Source organism: Ovis canadensis, chromosome 3 (assembly GCF_042477335.2).
Source record: "Ovis canadensis isolate MfBH-ARS-UI-01 breed Bighorn chromosome 3, ARS-UI_OviCan_v2, whole genome shotgun sequence".
Lineage (NCBI taxonomy): Eukaryota > Metazoa > Chordata > Mammalia > Artiodactyla > Bovidae > Ovis > Ovis canadensis.
The window spans coordinates 208,885,986-208,910,537 of NC_091247.1; the positions used below are offsets into that span (position 1 = coordinate 208,885,986).

Below are 24,552 nucleotides of genomic sequence, written 5' to 3' on the forward strand. Positions count from 1 at the left end.
CTCCGCGGTGCCCAGGGGACCTTTCCAGGTTGCTGGGAAGCAGCTCCGGGTTGCAGGGCGGGAACGTGCCCTTCCCCCTCCGGCAAACTTTCGGCCGCCGCAACGGAAGCAGGAACTCGGGAACCACAAACCCGAGGATAAGCGGGAGCTGCGGAGCCCCGGAGCTCTTCGCAGACCTGCCGCTGCTTCCCGGAACGTGCAGGGCTGCCCTGAAGCTGGAGGGCAGCAAGACCTCGGCCTCCCGTTGCCAGGTAAAGGCTCTTCTCCATCGTTCCCTCGCCCCCAGCCCCCGCGGACAGCATCACCACCTGACCACCTTTCCCGGAGCGAGGTTCCCCCGCTCCTCCGGGAGCTCGGGCCACCGGGCTGGAGCGGGGATGGGCTGAGCGGATGCTGGTGACCCCTGTATCCTCGAGGGGGTCTCCGGGCAAGCCAGCTGCTGCGGCAGAAGAATCATTTCGTGAGCCCCGTACACTTCCTCAAGGAAAGGGCAAATTCCCCTTGTTCTTTTGTATACTTTGTCTCTTGTATTCATCCAACCTGCTGATTGTCTAATACTCTGTAAGGTGTGTGTGTGTGCAGTTATAAACACTTTGATAAATTAAGTTAGATTATGCTACGAGAAAAAATGATTTACAATATTTGACCGAGTGATTGCTGGTAAGATCCCATGACTCTCCTCAGCAGGTATGAAAGCTCAGGTGCGTCTTCTTCCCACCTGTATCCCTTTCCCACTGGTTTTCAACAGAATTCAACTTCACTTTGAACCTTTTTTTTTTTTTGTTTAATTATATGCTTGTTTTGATCTTTTTATTGTGGTAAAATACACATAACAAGGGCTTCCCTGGTGGCTCAGACAGTAAAGAACCTCCGGCAATGCGGGAGACCTGGGTTGGATCCCTGGGTCAGGAAGATCCCCTGGAGGAAGTCCACATCAGTATTCTTGCCTGGAGAATCTCATGGACAGAGGAGCCTGGCAGGTTAAAGTCCTTGGGGGCAGCAAAGAGTTGGACAGGGCTGAGGGACTTTCACTCACTCCCTAACAGGTAACAAAATGTATCATTTTGATCATTCTTAAGGGTAGAGTTTAGTGGCTTTAAGTACATTCCCATTATTGGGTAACCATCACTACTGTGGTGACCCAAGGATGAAAGAGCAGAAAAAAACCAAGGAGGGTCTTGGAATGCAAAAACCAGACCCTTATCGTCCTTCCCTCCCCCATGATAACTATTAATGAATGTCAAATCCTCCTGAGCAGTATAACCTGGCTCCCCTCCTACCCATAGGGAGAAGGTATTTGCCTTACTCTCCCTTCTACCCAGTATACGTGACTCATCCAATCAGCAAGTGACCCACAAGACCCCATCCCACTCCTTGTATGCTGGGTATAAAGTGGACTAAGGACCCCTGTTCAACATGGGTTCTCTCTTGAGCTGGCCTGCTGTTCTAACAATGTCTCCCAATCTAATAAACTTTATTTCCCTCTCATTCTGTCTCATGTTTGAAAATTCTTTTCCAACCCAAGCCCAAACCACAACTACCCGTTTTCAGTGTATCTGGGGCACCCCCAAACAGAAACTCTGTACCTGTTAAACAATAGCTCTGCCTCCCTCCTCCACCAACCTCTGGTAACTTCAATTCTGCTTTATCTCTATGACTTTGCCTTTTCTAGATACTTGGTGCGTTAGTGTTAGTAGTCCCTTAATCATGTCCAATTCTTTGCCACCCCATGGACTGTAGCCCACCTGGCTCTCTGTCCGTGGGGTTCTCCAGGCAGGAATCTGGGAGTGGGTTGCCATTCCCTTCTCCAGGGGATCTTCCCAACGCAGGGATTGAACCTGGATCTCCTGTGTTACAGGTGGATTCTTTACCATCTGAGCCACTAGGGAAGCCAGATACTTAGTAAAGTGCACACGTTCAGCATTGGTCCTTTTGTGTCCATTTTATTTTGGTTAGCATAAAGCTTTCAGGAGGTAGCCTGTATTAGAATTTCATTCCTTTTTGTAGCTGAATAATATTCTACTGCACGTGTATGCCACATATAAAAATCTGTTCCTCTTTGGACCTTCAAGGCCTAAATAATAAATGGATTGGAAAAATTAATTTGCCTAGTAATGGTCAGGTATTGTTAATGAGATAAGCTCTTCATTCCTGCTTGCAGGCACAGAAAAGATACTGGTACTAGAAGCCCAGCTTTCCTCCTGCATCCCACATTACAGTTTGTTTCATTGCAGCAACTTCAGGAGAGACTCTTGGAATCCATTCAAAGCTAAATGTGTGCCTGGTTTTTGTTATTTTTGTTTCTGTTGGGTTTTTTTTTTTTTTTTCCTTCCAGTGACTAGAAAAGATTTGCAAAGTGTGGTAGCATACAAAGTAACTTGTGCCAGGATTCTTACCCTGGGTTGGGGGGAGTCCATGGACAGCATTCAGAAAATCTGTGAACTTGGGTGGAAAAGTTTATTTTGCTAACCTCTAAATGCAGTGTTGTATTTCCATTAAGAGGCATGTAGGCAAAAGCCGCAGTGGGATTAGTGGTAGGGTAGCTCTGATTTGCCTCTGGCAGAAGTGGTGCTTATTTCCGTATTGCATTCCTTACTGAATATGTCTCAAAATCATTACATTCAACACTACTTCAAAATTATGGCAGTGATAAAATGAAACAAAACTGGGTCATTTGTGTCAATGTGGACGGACCTGGGTAGAGTCTGTCATACAGAATGAAGTAAGTCAGAGAGAAAAATATCCTATGTGAATTAATACATATGTATGGAATCTAAAAAGATGGTACGGACGAGCCTGTCTGCAAGGCAGGAATAGAGATGCAGGTGTAGAGAACCGACACGTGGACACAGTGGGGGAAAGGGAATGTGAGACGAATTGGGAGAATAGATTGACATATATACACTACCCTGTGGAAAATAGAGAGCCAGTGGGAAGCTGCTATATAGCACAGCGAGCTCAGCTCGGTGGTCTGTGATCGTCTACAGGGGTGGGGTAGGAAGGAGGCTCAAGAGGGAGGGGATATATGTATACTTAGAGCTGATTGACTTCATTGTACAGCAGAAACTAGAACATTGTAAAACAATTATACTCCATGAAAAATTAATTTTAAAATGGGTCATTCAAAAAATTATGGCAGTGATTAGATGTACCACTTGTCATTTATCACACAGTTATTTTTTTTTTAACTGAAAGTGACGCTAATGGGATTTAGCTTCTAGAATTCATGTAAGGATTAAATGACATAATGTATGTGATGTGCTTACATAAAGAAATAGTGTTATTTTCATTTTGCTGTTTTGGGAAGTTAGATATAACAGTTAGCAAGGAAAGTATTGTGCTTTGTTATCATATAATATTTTTTTAACTATGTTAATTTTTTTACTAACTAAAATCTACCTGTTTATATTAGGGTACACTCTTGTATTTTACAGCTCTATAGGTTTTGACAAATATAATGGTATGTTTTCATCATTCAGTTCAGTTCAGTTGCTCAGTCGTGTCTGACTCTGAGACCCCATGAATCTTAGCACTCCAGGCCTCCCTGTCTATCACCATCTCCCGGAGTTCACTCAAACTCACGTCCATTGAGTCCGTGATGCCATCCAGCCATCTCATCCTCTGTCGTCCCCTTTTCCTCCTGCCCCCAATCCCTCCCAGCATCAGAGTCTTTTCCAATGAGTCAACTCTTTGCATAAGGTGGCCAAAATATTGGAGTTTCAGCTTCAGCATTATTCCTTCCGAAGAACACCCAGGACTGATCTCCTTTAGAATGGACTGGTTGGATCTCCTTGCAGTCCAAGGGACTCTCAAGAGTCTTTCTTCTCCAACACCACAGTTCAAAAGCATCAATTCTTCGGCACTCAGCTTTCTTCACAGTCCAACTCTCATATTCATACATGACCACTGGAAAAACCAACTCTCACATTCATACATGACCGCTGGAAAAACCATAGCCTTGACTAGACGGACCTTTGTTGGCAAAGTAATGTCTCTGCTTTTCAATACAGAGTCATATAAAATAGTTTCACTGCTTTCAAAATCCTTTGTACTCCACCCTTTCCTCCAGACAACGACTGATCTTTTAATGTCAATGTTGTTTTGCCTTTTGCAGAATGTCATAGAGTTGGAATCAGATACCAGCTTCTTTCACTTAAAGTGAAATTGTTAGTCACTCAGTCCTGTCTGACTCTTTGTGACCCCACGGACCGTAGCCCACCAGGCTCCTCTATCCATGGAATTTTCCAGGCAAGAATACTGGAGTGGGTTGCCATTTCCTTCTTTCACCAAATGATATACAATTAAGGTTCCTCTTTTTGTGGCTTGATAACTCATTTCCTGCTGAATAATATTTAACTGTAGGGATATACCAGAGTTTGTTTATCCCTTGACCTAGTAAGGGACATCTTGGCTATTTCTAGTTTTTTTTGCCAATTATAAAAAAAAACTATTATAAATATTTGTTTGTGGGTTTTTGTCAGGATTTAGTATTAACTTTTTTTTAAATTTTAGCCATTCTTATGTCGTGATATCTCATTTTTTTTAAAAGTAATTTTATTTATTTATTTATTTTGGTTGTGCTGGGTCTTCGTTGCTGCGTGAGGTTTTCTCCAGCTACTGTGAATGAGGGCTACTCTCTAGATGTGTGCAGGCTTCTCATTGAGGGGGCTTCTCTTGTGGAGCACAGGCTCTAGACTGCATGGGCTTCAGTAGTTGTGGCTCCGGGGTCTAGAACACAAGCTCAGTAGTTGTGCTGCATGGCCTTATTTGCTCCACAACATGTGGAATCTTTGCAGAACAGAGACTGAACCCTGGTCTCTTGCACTGCCAGGCAGATTCTTTACCACTGAGCCACTAGGAAAGCCTGAATCTCGTTCTTTTAATTTGCAATTCCCTAATGACAGTGAGGTTGAGCACCTTTTTGTATGCTACTTTGGGGAGGTGTCCAGATTTTTGCCCACTTTTAATTGGGTTGTTTGTTTTCTTTTTGTTAAGTTTTAAGAGTTCTTTGTGTATTTTAGCTGTCAGTTATTTATCAAATATGTGTTTTGAAAATACTTTCTCCTAGCCTGTGGCTTAGCTATTCATTTTCTTAACAGTGTCTTGCACAGAGCAGAAGTTTTTCATTTTTATGAAATCCAACCTACCAATTTTTTCTTTCACAGATTGTGCTATTGGTGTTGTATCTAGAAACTCATCATCCAGTCTAAGGTCACAGAGCCTTTATTCTATGTTACATGGAGTTTTATAGCTTTGCATTTTACAGTTAGGTCTGTGATCCATTTTGAGTTAATTTTTGTGAAAGGCATAAGGTCAGTGGCTAGATTTTTTTTTCTTTTTGTCCAATTGTCCAGCACCATTTTTGAGAAGACTATCCTTTGTCTGTTGAATTGCCTTGTTCCTTTGTCAAAGATCAGTTGACTATATTTGTTCAGGTCTATTTCTGGGCTCACTATTCTGTCCCGTTGATTTATTTGTCTATTCTTTAGCCAATAGCACCTTGATTACTGGTGGTTTATGGTGAAGTGTTGAAGTGTCAGTCCTCCAGCTTTGTTATTCTTCAGTGTTGTGTTGACTGTTCTGGGCCTTTCTGCATTTCCATGTAAACTTTAAGATTGGCTCTTTGAGGGAATTCCCTGGTGGTCCAGTAGTTACGACTCTGCGCTCTTACAGCCCAGGGCTAGGATTCCATCCCTGGTTGGGGAACTAAATCTCACAAGCCACACAATGCAGCCAAAAAATAAAATAAATTTTAAAAAATTAGTTTGTTGAGATCTATAAAATAATGTACTGGGATTTTGATTGAAATTGCATTGAATGTGTAGACCAAGTTGGAAGAACAGACATCCTAACAATATTGAGTAGTGCTGTTGATAAACATGGAATATCTCTTGATTTCTTAGTTCATTCTTGGTATCTTTCATCAGATTTGTAAAGACACTTAAAAAAAAACTCTGCAATGATTACATTTCAATAGGACTATATTCCTCTGTAATTCTATATATTTCATTTTATACTTTTTAAAACATGTGTTTTATACATTTTAAAACATGTCAGAAGAGAACCTAAGCATCACCAGAGTACCAAAGGGTGCATGACTGAAAGGTTACCAAAGGCTTCATGACCTAAAAAGAAAACTTAATTGGTAATTCTGATCTAGGCTATCATTAGTGAACAATTTGTATTCTGGAAATGAGGATAGTTTCCGGTATAGCATTGCCAGTTTAACTTTTTTTTTTCTTCCTGGAAGAACCAGCTCACCCATGGAGTTGGGATTAATACATATTAGGACTTTTGTGTTTTTAAGGATGTCAAAAAGAACTCTTGCCCTTACACTTTCCTTCAACTAAGCTAGATGAAGCTAGATCATCCTGCTGACGTGCTAATTCCTAGAATTAGATTATTGGCATTAACCTGCCTCTGGTGTGATACTTAAAAGGAGACAGCAATAAAAAAAAAAGGCAGCCTCGGTTTCCTCATCTGTAAAATGAGGAAAATAATAGCTTTTTTGCAGAGCTGGTGTAAGAATTAACTAGGATAATATATGTAAAGTTTAGCACATTGTCTTCCACTCAGTAGGTGATTTAAAATGTTAATTGTTATTACTGAGAGAGAAAATATGTCCAAACCAATGATCAGCGATCATTTACCGCTTCATCAATGACTGCAGATTTTATGTCTCTTCCCCTCTTGTTAGGAGAGACAGGAAGAGGAAGGATTCTAAAACTGAAAGGCAGACTACTATGATATTTTACTCCTCTTTCTTAGACATTTGTCAGATTTTAATAATTAATAGGATAGCATTGGGTTGGCCAGATAATTCATTAGGGTTTTCCTGTACAATCCTATAGAAAAACCTCAATGCACTTTTTTGGCCAACCCAATATATGTGTGTGTGCTTACTAGCTTTTTGCCAAGTTTTTAATGAAAGGTTGTCTCAAATCTATTAAAAGTGAGATGAATACAAAAAATACTTGTTTATTTCTGGCCTTTTATGAATTGTGAGTCATTTACATTGATTTGAAGGAAATGAAATGTAGCTTCTCTAGGTTCATTCAAAGAAACAAAACTCATTGATGATTTCCTATTTTTGTCCTAGAGAATTCCATCGTTTGTACTATCTTCTTGAAGCAGACTCAAGCAGGAGGAAGAGTTTATCTGACCTTTGAAGACTAAGACTAAGCTGAAATTTAACATGTTCTTCCAGGGAAGATGGATCTTGACTTACACCTTTGTAATAATTTGTTTCCTGACACTAAGACTGTCCACCAGTCAGAACTGCCTCACTGAAAGCCTTGAAGATGTGGTCATTGACATCCAGTCGTCTCTTTCCAAGGGAATCAGAGGCAATGAGCCCATACATACATTAACTCATCAGGACTGCATTAATTCTTGCTGCTCAACAAAAAATATATCAGGTAAGTAACAATGCCTTGATGACTCTTTATTCCACATGTTTTGTGATGTAAGTACCTGGTCGATGAGGCTGAATAGTTTGTACTAGGGATTCTCAGAAAAATGGGTGGCACAGTCACTCGGGAGTGTTCCACGGTGTGCTCTCCTCTCGCCTAAGCTGAGTCAAAGTTGCCTATGAGTGTATATGTATTATTAGATATCTGGGTAGTAAAAGGTTGAAAACCACTGGTGTCTAACAGGCATCTAAGATAGTGAAACCAAAAATCCTGCCTAGGTGCTTGGCTATCATTATCGTGGAATATTGGAAACACAGTGTGACTTTAGTTTTATTTGTCTATTTACAGACTGTGCTGGGTCTTCACTGCTGCTCGGGCTCTTCTCTAGTTGTGGTGAGCCGGGGCTAACTCACTAGTTTTGGTGCGTGGGCTTCTCATTGTGGTGGCTTCTCTTGTTGCCGAGCGTGGCCTCTAGGGCCCACAGGCTTCAGTAGCTGGGGGACCTGGGCTTAGTAGTTGTGGTGTCCGGGCTCTAGAGCATAGAGCAGAGGCTCAGTAGATGTGGCACACGAACTTAGTTGCTTCATGGTATGTGGGGTCTTCCTGGACCAGGGAGCAAACCCATGTAAGTATTCTGCATTGGCAGATCCTCTGCTGCTAAGGCACTGGGGAAACCCCAGTGTGACTTTAGAAAGAATGTTTAGGGACTTTCCCCACGATCCAGTGGTTGAGAATCAGCCTGCCAATGCAGGGGACATGGGTTCGATCCCTGGTCTGGGAAGATGCCACATGCCGTGGAGCAATGAAACCCATGCTCCAGGGCCCACTAGCTGCAACTACTGAGCCTGTGGACGGCACCTGCTGAAGCCCGCATGCTCTAGAGTCAGTGCCCCACAGCAAGAGAAGCCACCACAACGGGAAACCGGTGAACCTTAGCTAGAGTAGCTCCCGCTCGCTGCAAGTAGAGAAAACCCGTGAGCAGCAGCAAAGACTCAGCACAGCCAATAACTAAATAAAATTAAAGTCACACTGTATTCTAAAATAATAATAATAAAATAATAAATGAATAATTTTTAAAAAAGAAAGAACATTTAAACAGAAAGGGAGTTGAGACAAAAAATAAAAACTTTAAGTCATCTCATAGGAAAATCAGCATTTGCATTTTAAGTGGAAGCACAAAATTTCCATTTCCCCTCCCTTTCCTGAAGCTGGTGGCGTAGGTGAGTCAGCAAGCCACTGACCACTCATTGCAGCTTCTAGGACTCTAAGAGGTACAGGAAGGGGCTTGGAGTGACCCATTTGCAATACACAAAAGAAAACTGAGGCCCACAGGCTTGAACCACGTCCTTGGACATTTCAGGTTCCAAACATATGACCTGAAAACAGAAGTATATATATAAGTGAAAACAGTGATCATGTTTTAGTTCCTTATGATCCTGTCCTAATTCCCTAATTGGAAAAAAAAAACCACCTAAATTTATTGAGCATCTAATGGCTTGCTGGTGCTGGAGATAAACCATTAATAAGATGGAAAAGGCCCATTGTCAAGGACCCTAGGAGAGCTAGTGAACACTGGACTCGTGATCCTTACTTGATTTATCAGCCAACAAAATCATATGCTTTCTCTTAGATCTTTATTTCCTTTTCATTCTGTAATGATTGTGGTATGGTAATATAAATATATATGGACATGAAATTGAAGGACACAAATTTTGCATATTTATTTCTAGTCTTTGTCCCTGATTCCTGGCACAGAGCTCCTAAAACCGTGGCAATTCCCTGAGCAAAGGAGCTTCTTCTGTTATTCATAATGAGCCCCATTCCACCATACCTGAGCTTATACTAATGAGGTGCCTCTTAGTGGGGTCCTAGATAGATGGGGTTCCTTGGTGGTTCTAGTGGTAAAGAACTGGGTTGGGAAGGTCCCCTGGAGAAGGGAATGGCAACCCACTCCAGTATTCTTGCCTGGAGAATCCCATGGACAGAGGAGCCTGGCAGGCTAGAGTCCACGGGGTCACAAAGAGTTGGACATGACTGAAGTGACTAAGCCCAGCACAGATAGCTTTGGGAGGGTCGCTAGTCACCAGAAAGACCAAGCTTTGCTTAGAAACTTGAAACTTTCAGTCTTCCCACCTGCCTCCAGGTAAGGGAAGTGGGGTGGAGACTGAATTCAGTCACAATGGTCAATGACTTAATCATTTTGCCTACATAATAAAACTGCCATGAAAACCCTTAAATGGTGAGTTCAGGGAGCTTCCAAGTTGGTGAACACATCCATGTGTCGGGAGGCACCCCAGCCCCACCAGGGACGGAGGCTCCTGCACTCGGGATCCTCCCAGACCTCACCCTGTGTAACTCTTCATCTGGCTGTTCATTTGTATCCTTTATAATAAAGTGTAACAGTAAGTGCTGCATTTTCCTCAGTTCTGTGAGTAGCCCTAGCAAATTATTGAGCCTGGGATGGGAGGTGGTAGCCTAGCTGGGCGTATGTGTGAGTGACCTGGGGCGTCTTGTGACTGTGCTTTGTGACTGGCATCTGAGTGGGAACAGTCTTTTGGGACTGAGCCTTAGACCTGTGGGGTCTGACACTCCAGGCAATTAGTATCAGAATCTCGTTGAATTGTAAGACACCCCATTGGTGTTAGAGAACCAGAGAATTCACGTAGAAAGGACACCATATATTTGCTGTCATGCATGCCTGTTAAGTTGCTCAGTTGTACTGGACTGTTTTGCGACCCCATGGACTATAGCCCACCAGGCTCCTCTATCCATGGGATTTCCCAGGTAAGAATACTGGAGTGAGTTGCCATTTCCTCCACCAGGGGATCTTCCCCACCCTGGGATCAAACCTGCATCTCTGTGTCTCCTGTACTGGCAGGTGGGTTTTTACTACTGCATCACCTGGAAAGCACCTATATTTGCTGTCAGGAGGAAAAAAATCCTTCAGTGATCTCAAATTGACAAGCATGCTTTTGGACACTCTTTATAGAGAAGTAATTGATAGAGCTCTCATTTAAACTTGTAGTTTTTCTCTAAATGTTGATACCAACATTTATATGAAATAGAAACACAGCCTGCAAACAGGACTGAATGCCACATGGGTGTTTTCTGGCCACACAGGACACCTGGCCATTCTCTTCAGTTCCTTGAGGGGTGTTCAGTAAGAAATTAGGGTGTAAGACTTTGTCCTACAAGCAAAAACACTGTCGCTGCTATACTGTACATGCGTGCATACCCAGTTGCTCAGTCATATCTAACTTTTTGTGACCTCATGGACTGTAGCCCCCCAAGCTCCTCAGTCCATGGGTTTCTCCAGGCAAGAATACTGGAGTAGGTTGCCATGCCCTATGCAGAGAGCATTGGTTTTCAACTGTTTGGGGCTCAAAAAAAAACCAGTTTGATAATTTGCCCATAGCCACAGACTCTAGAAAAATGCCCACAGAAACAAAGGACACAAAATTCTGTGTACAACGTGGACCCTATCGGTTCAGTTCAGTTTAGTCGCTCAGTCGTGTCCGACTCTTTGCGACCCCAAGAATCGCAGCATGCCAGGCCTCCCTGTCCATCACCAACTCCCAGAGTTCACTCAGACTCACGTCCATCGAGTCAGTGATGCCATCCAGCCATCTCATCCTCAGTCGTCCCCTTCTTCTCCTGCCCCCAATCCCTCCCAGCATCAGAGTCTTTTCCAATGAGTCAACTCTTCGCATGAGGTGGCCAAAGTACTGGAGTTTCAGCTTCAGCATCATTCCTTCCAAAGAAATCCCAGGGCTGATCTTCAGAATGGACTGGTTGGATCTCCTTGCAGTCCATAGTCAAGGCTATGGTTTTTCCTGTGGTCATGTATGGATGTGAGAGTTGGACTGTGAAGAAGGCTGAGCGCTGAAGAATTGATGCTTTTGAACTGTGAACCCTATGAACCCTCCGTATTACCTAAGTGACACCGTAAATGGTACTGCAGGATTATCACATTGCGGGGAGAAGAAAAGTCGGAGTAACTGGAGTGCCTTTATTGTTATCTGAGTAGTGGAGAGACGACAGGATAAAAACCCCTGCAGAAGCGAACTCAGTCTGATTTCCCATTGAGGGAATCAAGGGTGATCTCTGACCTCTGCCTGATTGGGAGACAAACAAAAATGATAACGAAGAGCGGAAATTTGAAGACCCAAAAGAAGAATGGTACTGATAAAAGTAAAGCTTTGCAGATTCATTCATTCATTGGAAGGAGGCATGATATATATAAGGTTAAATTTACTGTTTCTACTCCCCTCAAGAAAACCAGAACTGATGGCTTCATAGGCATCTAAGATGCCTTCAGGATGCAAGAGACTTGTAAAATCATTAGGGATCAATCCATTTCCTGAAGTCCAACTCAGTGCTGAATTGTAGAGTCAGTATTTCTATATATATTTTTGATAAATATTTTGGCAAATGGAAGGCTTCTTTCTAAAGAATTTAATGTACTTTTAAAAATGGGTTTTGCCAGCATCTTTAACTATTGTGATGATCTCAATTGGTAAATATCACATTACACTTGAAAATGTGTCTTATTTCCAAATCTCTTTTGATATTGATTTCTAACATCATTCCACAGTGACAAGAGAGCAGATTCTGTATGATTTCAATGCCTTTAGACCACGAAGGTTTTGCGCCTTGCTATGTTCCAGTGTCTCCTGGTTTATAGTCTATGGAAACTTGAATAGGACTTTGTATCCTGCTATTGTGTGAAAACTGTATAAATCTTTATTTAGGTTGAATTGTTTTTTTTTTTTTCAAGTCTACTGTATTCTTCTACTGTTCTATTTCTTCTATTAATTTTTGAGAGCCTGATATTGAAACTCCAACGAAAAATCTTTATCTACTTAAAAACATAATTGTAATATATAGTAGAACTGTATATAACTGTGTTCTGTATTTTCCAAGTCTCTTGTTAATGTGTTATTGTACTTTCATAATTTAAAAAAATGTATTTTGCCAGGACTTCCCTCGTAGCCAAGTGATTGACTCAGCTTCAAATGTAGGAGGCAGGGATTCAATCTCTAGTTGGGAAACTAAGATCTCACATGCTGCGCAGCCAAAAAATTTTTTAATTAAACAAAATTTAATATGCTTTGCCAATGTTACCTCCATTCAGAGTTTTAAACCCAAGGTCTTTAAAAATTGCTTTCTGTGATTAAACTAAGGAAAAGGAAATGACTCAGCAGCCAGCAGGCAGCAAACAAAAAGGGTTTTGTGTTGGCTACCAGAATAAATGAAGTTTTCCTGCTCTCCATACTCTTTGGAAAATCCTATTTCAAAATAGTTACTTGTGAAACCTTTCATTACAGGGGACAAAGCATGTAACTTGATGATCTTCGACACTCAAAAAAAAATTAAACTACCCAATTGCTACCTGTTCTTCTGTCCCAGTGAGGAAGCCTGTCCTCTGAAACCAGCGAAGGGACTTATGAGTTACAGGATAATTCGAGGTAATAAGAACCTTGTTCTTTGTCTTTTGTGATTGGAATTATTTAAGGATATGGTTCACTTAGAAAGGTTTTCTACCAAAGGGTTGAAGAAAAACTACCAAAGGGGATCACAAATACAGGGGCACATCAGAAAAATCTCATGATTTAAATTTCAGTTGATTCAGCCCAACATCTTTTCTTCTCCCCAGTGAAAGACTTAGGAATGATGGTGTTTTGCTTTGCTTTTGTTTCTGTTTTCCTTCGGAAGCTAAAAGACACACAGACCTTTCTTGAAAACATTTTGAAACACCTCTGTAAACTATGCCAGCAACACTGGAATATGTACACAGGTCTCCAGGGTGACTATTTTGAAAGAGTTAAGACCTGTGTAAATACAGTATATAAAATTCCATTTGTTATTAGGTACTACTATTTCATTATCACATTCCCTGAAATCAGACTTACTGGATTTTGTTATCCAGACCTGAAAAGAAGCGCATTTAAGAAGTTCTTGAGAATCTGCCATGTGCCAAGTTTTGTGCAAGGCATTGGAGATAGAGTCTCTATGCTTGGAAATTACGTATTTGCTCAGAATACAGAAAATAACCAAATAAAAATAATATAATCATTTAGATCTGTCTTGGTGAGGCTTTGGCTTGTTAATTTCTCAGGATGCAATGCTTTCAAGTTTCCTTTAAGTTTTAGAAAGTTTTTATCCTTATACCCTTAGGTAGAAACAGTATCATGTTTTTTTCATTTATTCAAGAAGCAACAAATTTTACTTAGCATCTCTTATGTGCAAGCATTTTTAATACCCTAAGGATACAAAGATATGATATTAAACATGAAAAACAGGGTTCTCACTTCTGGCACTAATGTTTTAGGAGAGAGAGACAATAACCTTAATAAATAAATAATTTTAAAAATAGAGTCGCCATGGACATAGAGAGCAGACTTGTGGTTGCTAGGGAGTATGGCTTTGGGGGAGGGATGGAGTTGGAGTTTGGGGCTAGCACATGTAAGCTATTGTATATAGAATGGATATACAGCATAAGGTCCTATATACAATGCACTACTTTAACCGTTTTAAGAGCAGAGTCCTGCTGTATAGCACAGAGAACTATATTCAGTATCCTATGAAAATTCATAATGGTAAAGAATATAAAAAAGAATGTATTACAAAAGAATATAAAAGGTATAAAAGATTATACATTTTATATAAAAAATTATAAAGAATATAAAATGTATATATAAATGAATATAAAAATGTATCCTAAAAGAATATAAAAAAGAATGTATTATATTCAAAATTTAACCACTTTGCTGTACAGAAGAAATTAGCACAACATAGTAAATCAACTATACTTCAATAAGAAATTTTAAATTAAAAAATAGTACTTAGTTAAAGAGAGAGCTAGTAGAAAGCTTCTGTGTAGCACAAGGAGCTCAGCCTGGTGCTCTGTGATGACCTAGAAGGGTGGGATTGGGGTGGAGGGGAGCGAGGCTCAACTAGAAGGATATATATCAATATATACTTATAGCTGTTTTGCAGCAGAAGCTGACACAGCATTGTAAAGCAGTTAGCCTCCATTTAAAAAAATAACACTTAGTGATCATGAAAAAAATGAAACAGGGCCTTTATATAAGAATACATTTTCAATGCAGAGAAACTGAAAACATAAAATTCCCATTAAAAAAAATAGAGTCACAAGAGCAGATAATTAAGCTAAGACAATGTAATAGATTATCACTGAGTGGACCGTCTTGATTAGGTGCTCGGGGGACACATCTGTGAAGCTGTAAGCCGTAAGCCGAGATCTGAACACTGAGGAGCCAGATGTGAGAAAACAGTGGGAAGACCTTCCAGGCCGAGGAAACAACCTGATCCAGTATCTTAAGGCAGAATGGTTTGGGAGTGTTTGTTCAAACACTGCAGTCTCAGTGGCTGACTCGTAGTGAAGCATTCGAAGAGTGATATGCAAGAAGGGAGGAAAGTGGGGCGAGCCCATCAAACTTGTTAGAGGGTAGGGAGTTTTCATTTAGAGGCGTGATAAGAAGCCATTGGGAGTTTTTTGGGAGGCATGTAACATGCTGGGGTTTTGTTTTGTTTTGATTAATTTTTATTGGAGTGTAGTTCCTTTGGTTTCCCTGGTGGCTCAGTGGTCAAGAATCGCCTGCCAATGCAAGAGACACAGGTTCAGTCCCTGAGTTGAGAAGACCCCTTGGAGAAGGAAAGGGCCATCCTCTCCAGTATTGTTGCCTGTAGAATTCCATGGACAGAGGAGTCTGGTGGGCTAGAGTCCATGGGGTTGCAAAGAGTTGGACGTGGCTTAGCGACTAAACAAAAACATAGTTGCTTTACAATGTTGTGTTGGTTTCTGCTGTACAGCAAAGTGAATCAGCTATAGGGATACATGTATCCCTTCTTTTTGGATTTCCTTCCCGTTTAGATCACCACAGAGCTTTGAGTAGAGCTCCCTGTGGTCTACAGTAGGTTCCCGTTAGTTATCTATTTAATACATAGTATCAATAGTGTATATGTGTTAACCCCAGTCTCCCAGTTCATCCCCCCTCCATAACGTGCTGTTTTAAAGGTGATTTCTCAAAACTCACCCTGACTGCTCTGTTCGGAATGGACAAGCATGAATCAGCAGCAAGAGGGCAAGTGGGAAGGCTGGCGGGGAGGCGGGATGAAGATCATAGTGGAAGGCCATGGCCTTGGGGACCAGGGAGGCGGTGGAGGAGATGGAGGGAAGTAAACTATGGGCCGTTTCAGAGGTAGTGTTGGCAGGGCTTACTGGTTGGCGTGGATGTGGGGAATGAGAAAACGAAAAGAGTGAAGCTGAATCCTAGTTCTTTTTTTCTTTTAATTTACCTATTTTGGGCTGTGCTGGGTCTTCGTTGCTGCGCGTGGGCTTTCTCTCATTGCAGAAAGTGGGGACTACTCTCTAGTTGCGATGCATGGGTTTCTAATCACAGTGGCTTCTCTTGTTGTGGAGCACAGGCCCTAGGGCATGTGGTCCCAGTAGCTGTGGCTCCTGAGCTCTAGAGTGCAGGCTCAGTAGTTGTGATGCATGGGCTCAGTTGCTCCTAGGCATGTGGGATCTTCCTGGACCAGGGATCGAACCATGTCCTCTCATTGGCAGGCGAATTCTGTACCACTGGACCACCAGGGAAGCCCCGAGTTGTAGTTCTTGACTTGAGCATCTAGCTGGACAGTAGCGCTGTCTGCTGAACTAGGGAAGATTTGAAGAGAAGCGGTTTGAGGGTTGGAGGGAGAGTGCAATGCAGATTTTCTGGGGCATGGTGCTGCCCAGGGCGCCCGTACACTGACCTTGCTTTGTTCCCTGGATGAAGCTGTGTCTGAGTTTTGTTCATGAACTAGGGAAGCTTGATATATCCAACATTCCTTTGAATAGGAGCATAAAGCTCAGATTGCTTGTGTAAACTCTTCCTACATGGTGAGAGAAGCCCAGGTCCTGAAAGATTGGCAGATAAGGTACAGAGTTTCAGTTGTGCTCTGGAGGTGGATGAGGGTGATGGTTGTACAACCATGTGAGTACGCTCAATGCCACGGGACTGTTCTCCTAAAAAGGGTTTAAGTAGTATGTTGTATGAAGTGTATCTTACGACAGTTGTGACATATGATAACAGAACAAATTAGGTTTCTCAGAACATCCAGGATCTTACCTTGCATGGAAAGAGTCTTGTTGCCTCCTGCACTTTCTGGGCTTCACGCTGGGCAGGGCGGCTGCCCCTAACTGTTTGGCTTCTTCGTGTCTATATATAATCCTGAAAGAAAACACCGGGACCACCAGTAATGTATGGATATAGCTGATCCTCTCTTTTCATCACCTGGAACACTGCAGAGCCTGTTGAACACCTGGGGATAGGATCTAGCAGGATCTTAACACATTGGTTTGAGTTTCCAAAGGTGGCAGGGCGCAGGACACTAATTGGAATGTTGGTTTTTCTCTTTCAAGAGCTCCCATCAGTTGGAAGCTGGGCCATCACATCCCTCTCTCTGATCCCTTCTCGCTACCTCTTCCTCATTGTGCCCTTTCTTCCTCTGTCATCTTTCTCTCTCTCATCTATTTCATGATTAACACAGAATATTAAAGAAATGATGGAATATTCTAGAAATTATAATGCAATCCAATAATTCTATACTTCCATAATGCCTATCACTTTAGTTCAGTTCAGTTTGCTCAGTCGGGTCCAACTCTTTACAACCCCATGGACTGCAGCACGCCAGGCCTCCCTGTCCATCACCAACTCCCAAAGCTTGCTCAAACTCATGTCCATCGAGTCAGTGATGCCATCCAACCATCTAATCCTCTGTCATCCCCTTCTCCTCCCACCTTCAATCTTTCCCACCATAAGGGTCTTTTCCAATGAGTCAGTTCTTCACATCAAGTGGCCAAAGTATTGGAGTTTCAGTTTCAGCATCAGTCCTTCCAATGAATATTCAGGATTGATTTCCTTTAGGTTGGACTTGTTGGATCTTGCAGTCCAAGGGACTCTCAAAAGTCTTCTCCAACACCACAGTGCAAAAGTATCAATTCTTTGGCGCTCAGCTTTCTTTATAGTCCAACTCTCATATCTATACATGACTACTGGAAAAACCATAGCTTTGACTAGATGGACCTTTGTTGGCAAAGTAATGTCTCTGCTTTTTAATATGCTGTCTAGGTTGATCATAGCTTTTCTTCCAAGGAGTAAGCATCTTTTAATTTCATGGCTGCAGTCACCATCTGCAGTGATTTTGGAGTCCCAAAACGTAAAGTCTATCACTGTTTCCACTGTTTCCCCATCTATTTGCCATGAAGTGATGGGACCGGATGCCATGATCTTAGTTTTCTGAATGTTGAATTTTAAGCCAACTTTTTCACTCTCCTCTTTCACTTTCATCAAGAGGCTCTTTAGTTCTTTGCTTTCTGCCATAAGGGTGATGTCATCTGCATATCTGAGGTTATTGATATTTCTCCCAGCAATATTGATCCCAGCTTGTGCTTCATCCAGTCCAGCATTTCTCGTGATGTGCTCTGCATAGAAGTTAAATAAGCAGGGTGACAACATACAGCCTTGACGCACTCCTTTCCCGATTTGGAACCAGTCTGTTGTTATATGTCCATGTTCCATGTCTGCTGCTTCCTAACCTGCATACAGATTTCTCAGGAGGCAGATCAGGTGGTCTGGTATTCCCATCTCTTGAAGGATTTTCCACAGTTTGTGGTGATCCACACAATCAAAGGCTTTGGCATAGTCAATAAAGCAGAAGTAGATGTTTTTCTGGAACTCTCTTACTTTTTTGATAATACAATGGATGTTGGCAATTTGATCTCTGGTTCCTCTACCTTTTCTAAATCCAGCTTGAACATCTGGAAGTTCACAGTTCATGTACTGTTGAAGCCTGGCTTGGAGAATTTTCAGCATTACTTTGCTAGTGTGTGAGATGAGTGCAATTGTGCAATAGTTTGAACATTCTTTGGCATTGCCTTCTTTGGGATTGGAATGAAAACTGACCTTTTCCAGTCCTATGGCCACTGCTGAGTTTTCCAAATTTGCTGGCATATTGAGTGCAGCACTTTCACAGCATCATCTTTTAGGACCTGAAATAGGTCAACTGGAATTCCATCACATCCACTAGCTTTGTTCATAGTGATGCTTCGTAAGACCCGCTTGACTTCACATTCCAGGATGTCTGGCTCTAGGTGAGTGATCGTATCATCGTGATTATCTGGATCGTCAAGATCTTTTTTGTACAGTTCTTCTGTGTATTCTTGTCACCTCTTCTTAATATCTTCTGCTTCTGTTAGGTCCATACCATTTCTGTCCTTTATTGAGCCCATCTTTGCATGAAATGTTCCCTTGGTATCTCTAATTTTCTTGAAGAGATCTCTAGTCTTTCCCATTCTATTGTTTTCTTCTATTTCTTTGCATTGATCATTGATCCATAAAATCTATAACAAAGAAAAAGGCATTGGTGTGAAACTTTTTATTGTGTAATTAGTTTTAAAAGTGAAAGTAGCACTCTGGGAGTGACTGTTAAAGGAAATTGGTTTAAAAGTTTCTACAGCTTAGATGTCCAAATGCTAGGGAATGGTAGGGTGTAAAACAGGATGTATCCACCTGAGGGAATATGATGCAGATATTAAAGAATAAGTTTGAGGTGTAGAAGTAAAAGGTCACCTAAATTCCAGGTGAAAAACACCTGATTGTTCTTAAGTTACATGAAAAAAGTTTTAGTTTTAAGGTATACATAAATATTAATAGTTGTTGGGACATCATGATGGACATGATAGTGGAATTTATTTTATAACTTCCATAATACTTCTGTCATGTTGTTGCTTTGATGATACATATATTAGAGACAGAGAGCAGTGGTAAAGATTTTCTCCACTGGAAGTGGGAGGGAAAGCTTGGCTCTTGCAGAAACCGTTTTTTTAACGGCCAGTGTGAAGGTGGTGGTTTAGTCGCTAAGCCGTGTCCAACTCCTGCAACACCATGGACTCTAGCCTGCCAGGCTCCTCTGTCCATGGGATTTTTCAAGCCATACTGGAGTGGGTTCAGTGTGAAAGTGAAAGTGAAGTCGCTCAGTCGTGTCCAACTCTTTGCAACCCTGTTGACTGTGTCCATGGGATTTTCCAGGCAAGAGTACTGGAGTGGGTTGCCATTTCCTTCTCCAGGGCATCTTCATGACCCAGGGATCGAACCCTAGTCTCCTGCATGGTAGGCAAACACTTAACCGCCTGAGCCACCAGTGTGAAGGTGATGAAGTGAAATTAGAATCCAACAGTTCCTGTGGCAGCCACCAGGGGGCACCACCAGCCCAGAGCAGGTTGATAACTAGGGACAAACTGTCACCTACGCGGGACTGGGTGTCCTGTCTGTATTCACAGATGTTTACAAATTGTGTTTGTAATACTATTTCTGAATCTGCCCATGTGGCTGGATTGAGATTACCCCATAAAAATGAATTATCTGCCTCTCGGTTCCAGTGAAATCCAGTAGATATTTTTGGCGGTTTGTTTAGAGATGAACTCAATTTCCTGTGATTAATATTTACAGACCAAAAGTTCGAAAGATGATAATGCACTCTGTTCATTCTGTAAAACCATTGCAGCTGGACATTATTCAATGTCAGTTTGTTTGTTTTTGCAGCTTGGTGGTCTGTCATGCCACCAAGGACTAGAATAGACTAGAATAGGGGAATTCAGAAATAGAATAAACTGAGAGTCTGTTGGCTCAGCTGGTCTCCACGGTAATAGTCCATACTTAAATTGTTTTATCTAGTCAAGTTGCTCGCATATGAAACTCAAAAGAGGGGCTGAGTACACAGGGCCGTTTCCCAGCACCTCCTGTAGCTCATGTCTATGTGACTGAGAGAAAACACCACACCCCAATGGCAAACATCAGAGGGTGAGGTAAATGGAACAGGTGTGGAGGGTCCCAGCTTGGTTCTAGGACCTTAGCCAATAGATGAATCTTATCAAGAAATGGGACTAGCCCTCGCTTTGTTTTATTTATAACCTTGCATTCTTGAGAAAGGAAACAGCTGTTTTGGTCATTCTTGTCAATGGGCTTAACTTCTGAGTTCACATACATCACAGAGCATTTACTTAGCCTTTTTTTTTTTTAAATTTTAAAATGAAATATGATGAGTCCTGCTCTTTTTAAAAATATCTGACACAGCCTAAAACTACAGATGCTGTTTATCTCACGGTGACACTATGCCTGCCGATGTCATATCACCTGCAGCAGAAGTTCTTTTCTTCAGCTTTGTTGGAAGAATTTCAGGCGTCAGCATTCTATTTGAGAGTGTCCCAGAGCAGGTGCCCACAAACTTTTTTTCTGTCAGGGGCCAAATAATAAGTGTTTTAGGCTTTTCAGGTAAGTCTTTTAGGCTTAGTGGGCCATATGCAATCTGTCAGACATCCTCGCCTCTGTCCTTGTAGTAGAGACAGCCATAGACAATATGTAAACAAATGAGCATGCTTGCGTGCCAATAAAACTTTATTTATGGAAACTGAAATGTAAATTTCATATAATTTTCATGTGTTACAAAATATCCTTTTTGATTTTTTTTTCAATCATTTCAGAACGTAGAAGCCATTCTTAGCTTGCAAGCCTTATAAAGAGAGGTGGCAGGGACTTCTCTGGTGGTCCAGTGGCTAAGACTCTGCAATTGCCATGCAGGGGGCCTGGGTTTGATCCCTGTCAGGGAACTAGATCCAACATGCTGCAACTAAGATTTCGAGTGCTGCAACTGAAGACCCCAAATTGCTGCAACTAAGACCCAGCACAGGCAAATCAATAAAAAAAGGGAATTAGAGAGAGAGAGAGATGGCCAGCTAGATTTGGCTCTCAGGCCATAATTTGCTGACCCCTGTCCTAGATGCATTAATAAGTGACAGTTTTAAAGGACCTCAAGTGGTGACGTTTAGAGAGTAGTCAAAGATGTCACAAGTGTGAATGTGCCTCTGGATCTATTTGTTAGGAGAGAGGAGAGTGAGGGGTTTAGAATTGGTATTGAGGGAAGTTGAAGAGGGGAAAGAGAACAGAGGAGAATGAACCAGTGAATTCTAGAAAATTCCTTTGCTTCCTTCCTTGTGTTTCTGCAGTTCTTACTGAAGTGTAATGATTAGCCCAGTAGCAGAGTGAGCGCATGCTAAGTTGCCTCTGTTGTGTGCACAGCTTTGCAACCCTATGGACTGTAGCCTGCCAGGCTTCTGTATCCATGGAATTCTCTAGGCAAGAATACTGGAGTGGGTTGCCATGCCTTCCTCCAGGGGATCTTCCCAACCCAGGAACCGAAGTCTCATGTCTCCTCCAATGGCAGGCGAGTTCTTTATCACTAATGCCACCTGGGAAATCCTAAGTAGCAGAATAATATGGTGCAATTCAACTGGTCTTTCCCTGCCCCAGATTGCTTTAACTGGCCTTTTCAGTTTGAGTTTTCATAAACAGCATGTGTGACAAAGAGCAAAATTCTAACCTTTCTCAAGCAGGAGGAGCATCTGAGGCTAGTTCCTCCTCTGCAGGAGTTGGGACTGTGATTGTCTGCTTTTTATGTCAGCCACATGGCCAGCATGACTTCAGATACTGGTCCATCGTCTTCAGAACCTGAGATACTGGCTATATAATTTTAATCTTCAAGAGTCAAAACGATCACTGGTGGTCCAGTGAGCAAGACTTCACACTTAGGGATATGGGTTCCATTCCTGGCTGGAGAACTAAGATCCAAGCAAGAATACTGGAGTGGGTTGCTATTTCCTCCTCCAGGGGATCTTCCCGACCCAGAGACTGAACCCCTGTCTCCTGCATTGCAGGCAGATTCTTTACTGCTGTGCCACCTGGGAAGCCCTTGCTGCCCCCACTGAACTCCTCTTAGCATCTTTGCTGGCCCCTCCCATCTCCTCCTTCCTCTAGAAGGAAGGTGCCATCACTCTAGAAATCAACCTGTGTGCCATTACTCTAAAAATTAACCAGAGCTTCTGCAGGAGAGGCCAGGTCCTTGCACCATGAAATACTGGGCTTCCTTGACTGCTCAGTGGTAAAAAATCCACCTGCAATGCAGGAGCCTCAGGTTTGATCCCTGGATCTGAAAGATCCTCTGGAGGAGGGCATGGCAACCCACCCCAGTATTCTTGCCTGGAGAATCCCATGGACAGAGGAGCCTGACGGGCTACAGCCCATAGGGTCACAAAGAGTCTGGTACGACTGAAGTGTCTTAGCCCCCATGCGCATACCACAGTCTGAGGTCTTATTGAACAAGCTGATGACAGTTGTCTCTTCTGTCCTCCCTTCATATGAAAATGTCGAAGTCTTCTTATTATTTTCTTTCCATTTTCAGATTTCCCATCTTTGGCCAGAACTGATTTGCCAAGCCCAGGGGTAGCCCAGGAAAGCTCCATCTTCTCTGGTGGGTCTTCCCATGCCATCACTCCCACTCCCCAGCCTCCAACCGGTGACTCAGAGCCCACGGTCTTATGGAGAGATTCATTTCCTCAGACGTCTGGATCCTCGGATCACTTGGAGAAACTACTCAAGATTGATCTGGAGAGTCCACCGTCATCTGATTATAAAGAAGAAGGCCACTCTCAGACGTCACAGTCTTCCTCAGGACCAGCAATAGCTAATCTGCTGCCTGAAAATGTGACAGCATTTCCCTCTACAATGGCGGTGTCTTCTCTGCACACCATCCTGGCCACTCCGAAGTCTCTCTCTGCATCCCTCCCTGCCACCAACACGGCAGTGATGCCACCTCTGACTTGGCAGCCTCGGAGAGCCACCTCCGCCCCAGCCATAGCCACGATCACTAGCACGACCACAACTGCGGTTTCGACTTCCCTCTCCAGGGCATCCACGGACTCACGAGGCCCACCCACCACGGTGCCCTTTCGAGACATCGCCAATCTGACTTGGAGCGTGGAGGATGCCGGGGAGTCTGTTACATTTCCTTTGTCAAATGTGGCAAATTTGACAGCTACAAATATGACAGCTTCCCAAGAGAATGGGAAGGCCAGTGCAGGCGACCCCTCCCTGAGCAATGCCCCAGGAAGCCAGCAAGGCCTTACCATTGAGCAGTGGCTCCTGATTGGGACTGTGCTCTTCGGGGTCCTCTTTCTTGCCATAGGCCTGGCCCTGTTGGGCAGAATGCTCCTAGAATCCCTCCGCAGAAGACGTTACTCGAGGCTAGATTATTTGATCAATGGCATCTACGTTGACATCTAAAGAGAACACTAGCTGTCTCATAATTCGTGTAGTTACTGCTAGCCTCACTGCAGCAAGTTTCTGGGGACTTTCTGATCTTCGCAGGATTTTTCAAGTGTTTTGAAGACAGGCAGATGCCTCTTACTGCATTCTTTTTGCTTGTTCTTTAGAGAGAAAGGGGGCAAAGAAACAAATGGGGTGGCCTGAGTGATCTGTCTCTAAACCATTAGATGAAAACAAAGCTCTACCTAAAGCAATAAAGAATAATTGCCACATAAATTGGAAAGCGACTGGCTTTTTTACAGAGAAAAAGGGTTAGGATTCCTAGGCTCCATTTCACTAATGTTTCTGGTTCCCGATAAAGTTGACTGTGTATGATATTAATTCTAATGGATTTACTTTCCTTTTTATAAGAATTCCAATAAAACTTATTCCAGATGTAGTTCCTTCCAATTAAGTATTTGAATAAATCTTTTGGTACTCAGTAATGTTCCTGTAAATGACACATCCCGTTGGATAACTTTAAATTTATTCCCACCAGCAAAATGATTAAATGATGAAAATATGTGTTCTAAGTTAAAATGACAACCCCCTCCCCCCCGCCTTTTCCCATCAGTGAGCAAAAGGGTGTCCTTAGGGAGAATTCTAGCAGAATATTAGTCTGCATGGAGACAATGATAAGTGAGTTCTGATACATGGCCAAATCTACTTTGGGTCTGTTCTAGCTAAATATTTTTTTTTTCCAAAGAAATAAAATACATAGGCATTTTCTAAACTTAAGTAAGTTTAAAATGTAACAGCATGATTGATAATTCCTTATCTAAACTGGCCCAATAGTCAATTTTGGCCTTATTTGGAATAACAATGGAAATAACAGATAACACTTAAAATGACAGGCATTCCCCATTTTATTGTTCTTCACTTTATCACACGTTGCAGTGTGCACACTGCACACTGCATTTTTTACAAATTGAAGA

At 42.3% G+C, this 24,552-nt stretch overlaps 1 protein-coding gene across 1 annotated transcript; it reads left to right on the forward strand.

The window, feature by feature from the left end:
* Nucleotides 1-4: 4 nt before the first annotated feature.
* On the forward strand, nucleotides 5-23,854 carry MANSC1 (MANSC domain containing 1). Its single transcript, XM_069581294.1, has 4 exons — nucleotides 5-251; nucleotides 7,100-7,418; nucleotides 12,740-12,880; nucleotides 22,716-23,854. Exons 2-4 carry the CDS (start codon nucleotides 7,196-7,198, stop codon nucleotides 23,594-23,596), a joined length of 1,245 nt encoding a protein of 414 aa, XP_069437395.1. The 5' UTR covers nucleotides 5-251; nucleotides 7,100-7,195; the 3' UTR covers nucleotides 23,597-23,854.
* Nucleotides 23,855-24,552: the final 698 nt, after the last annotated feature.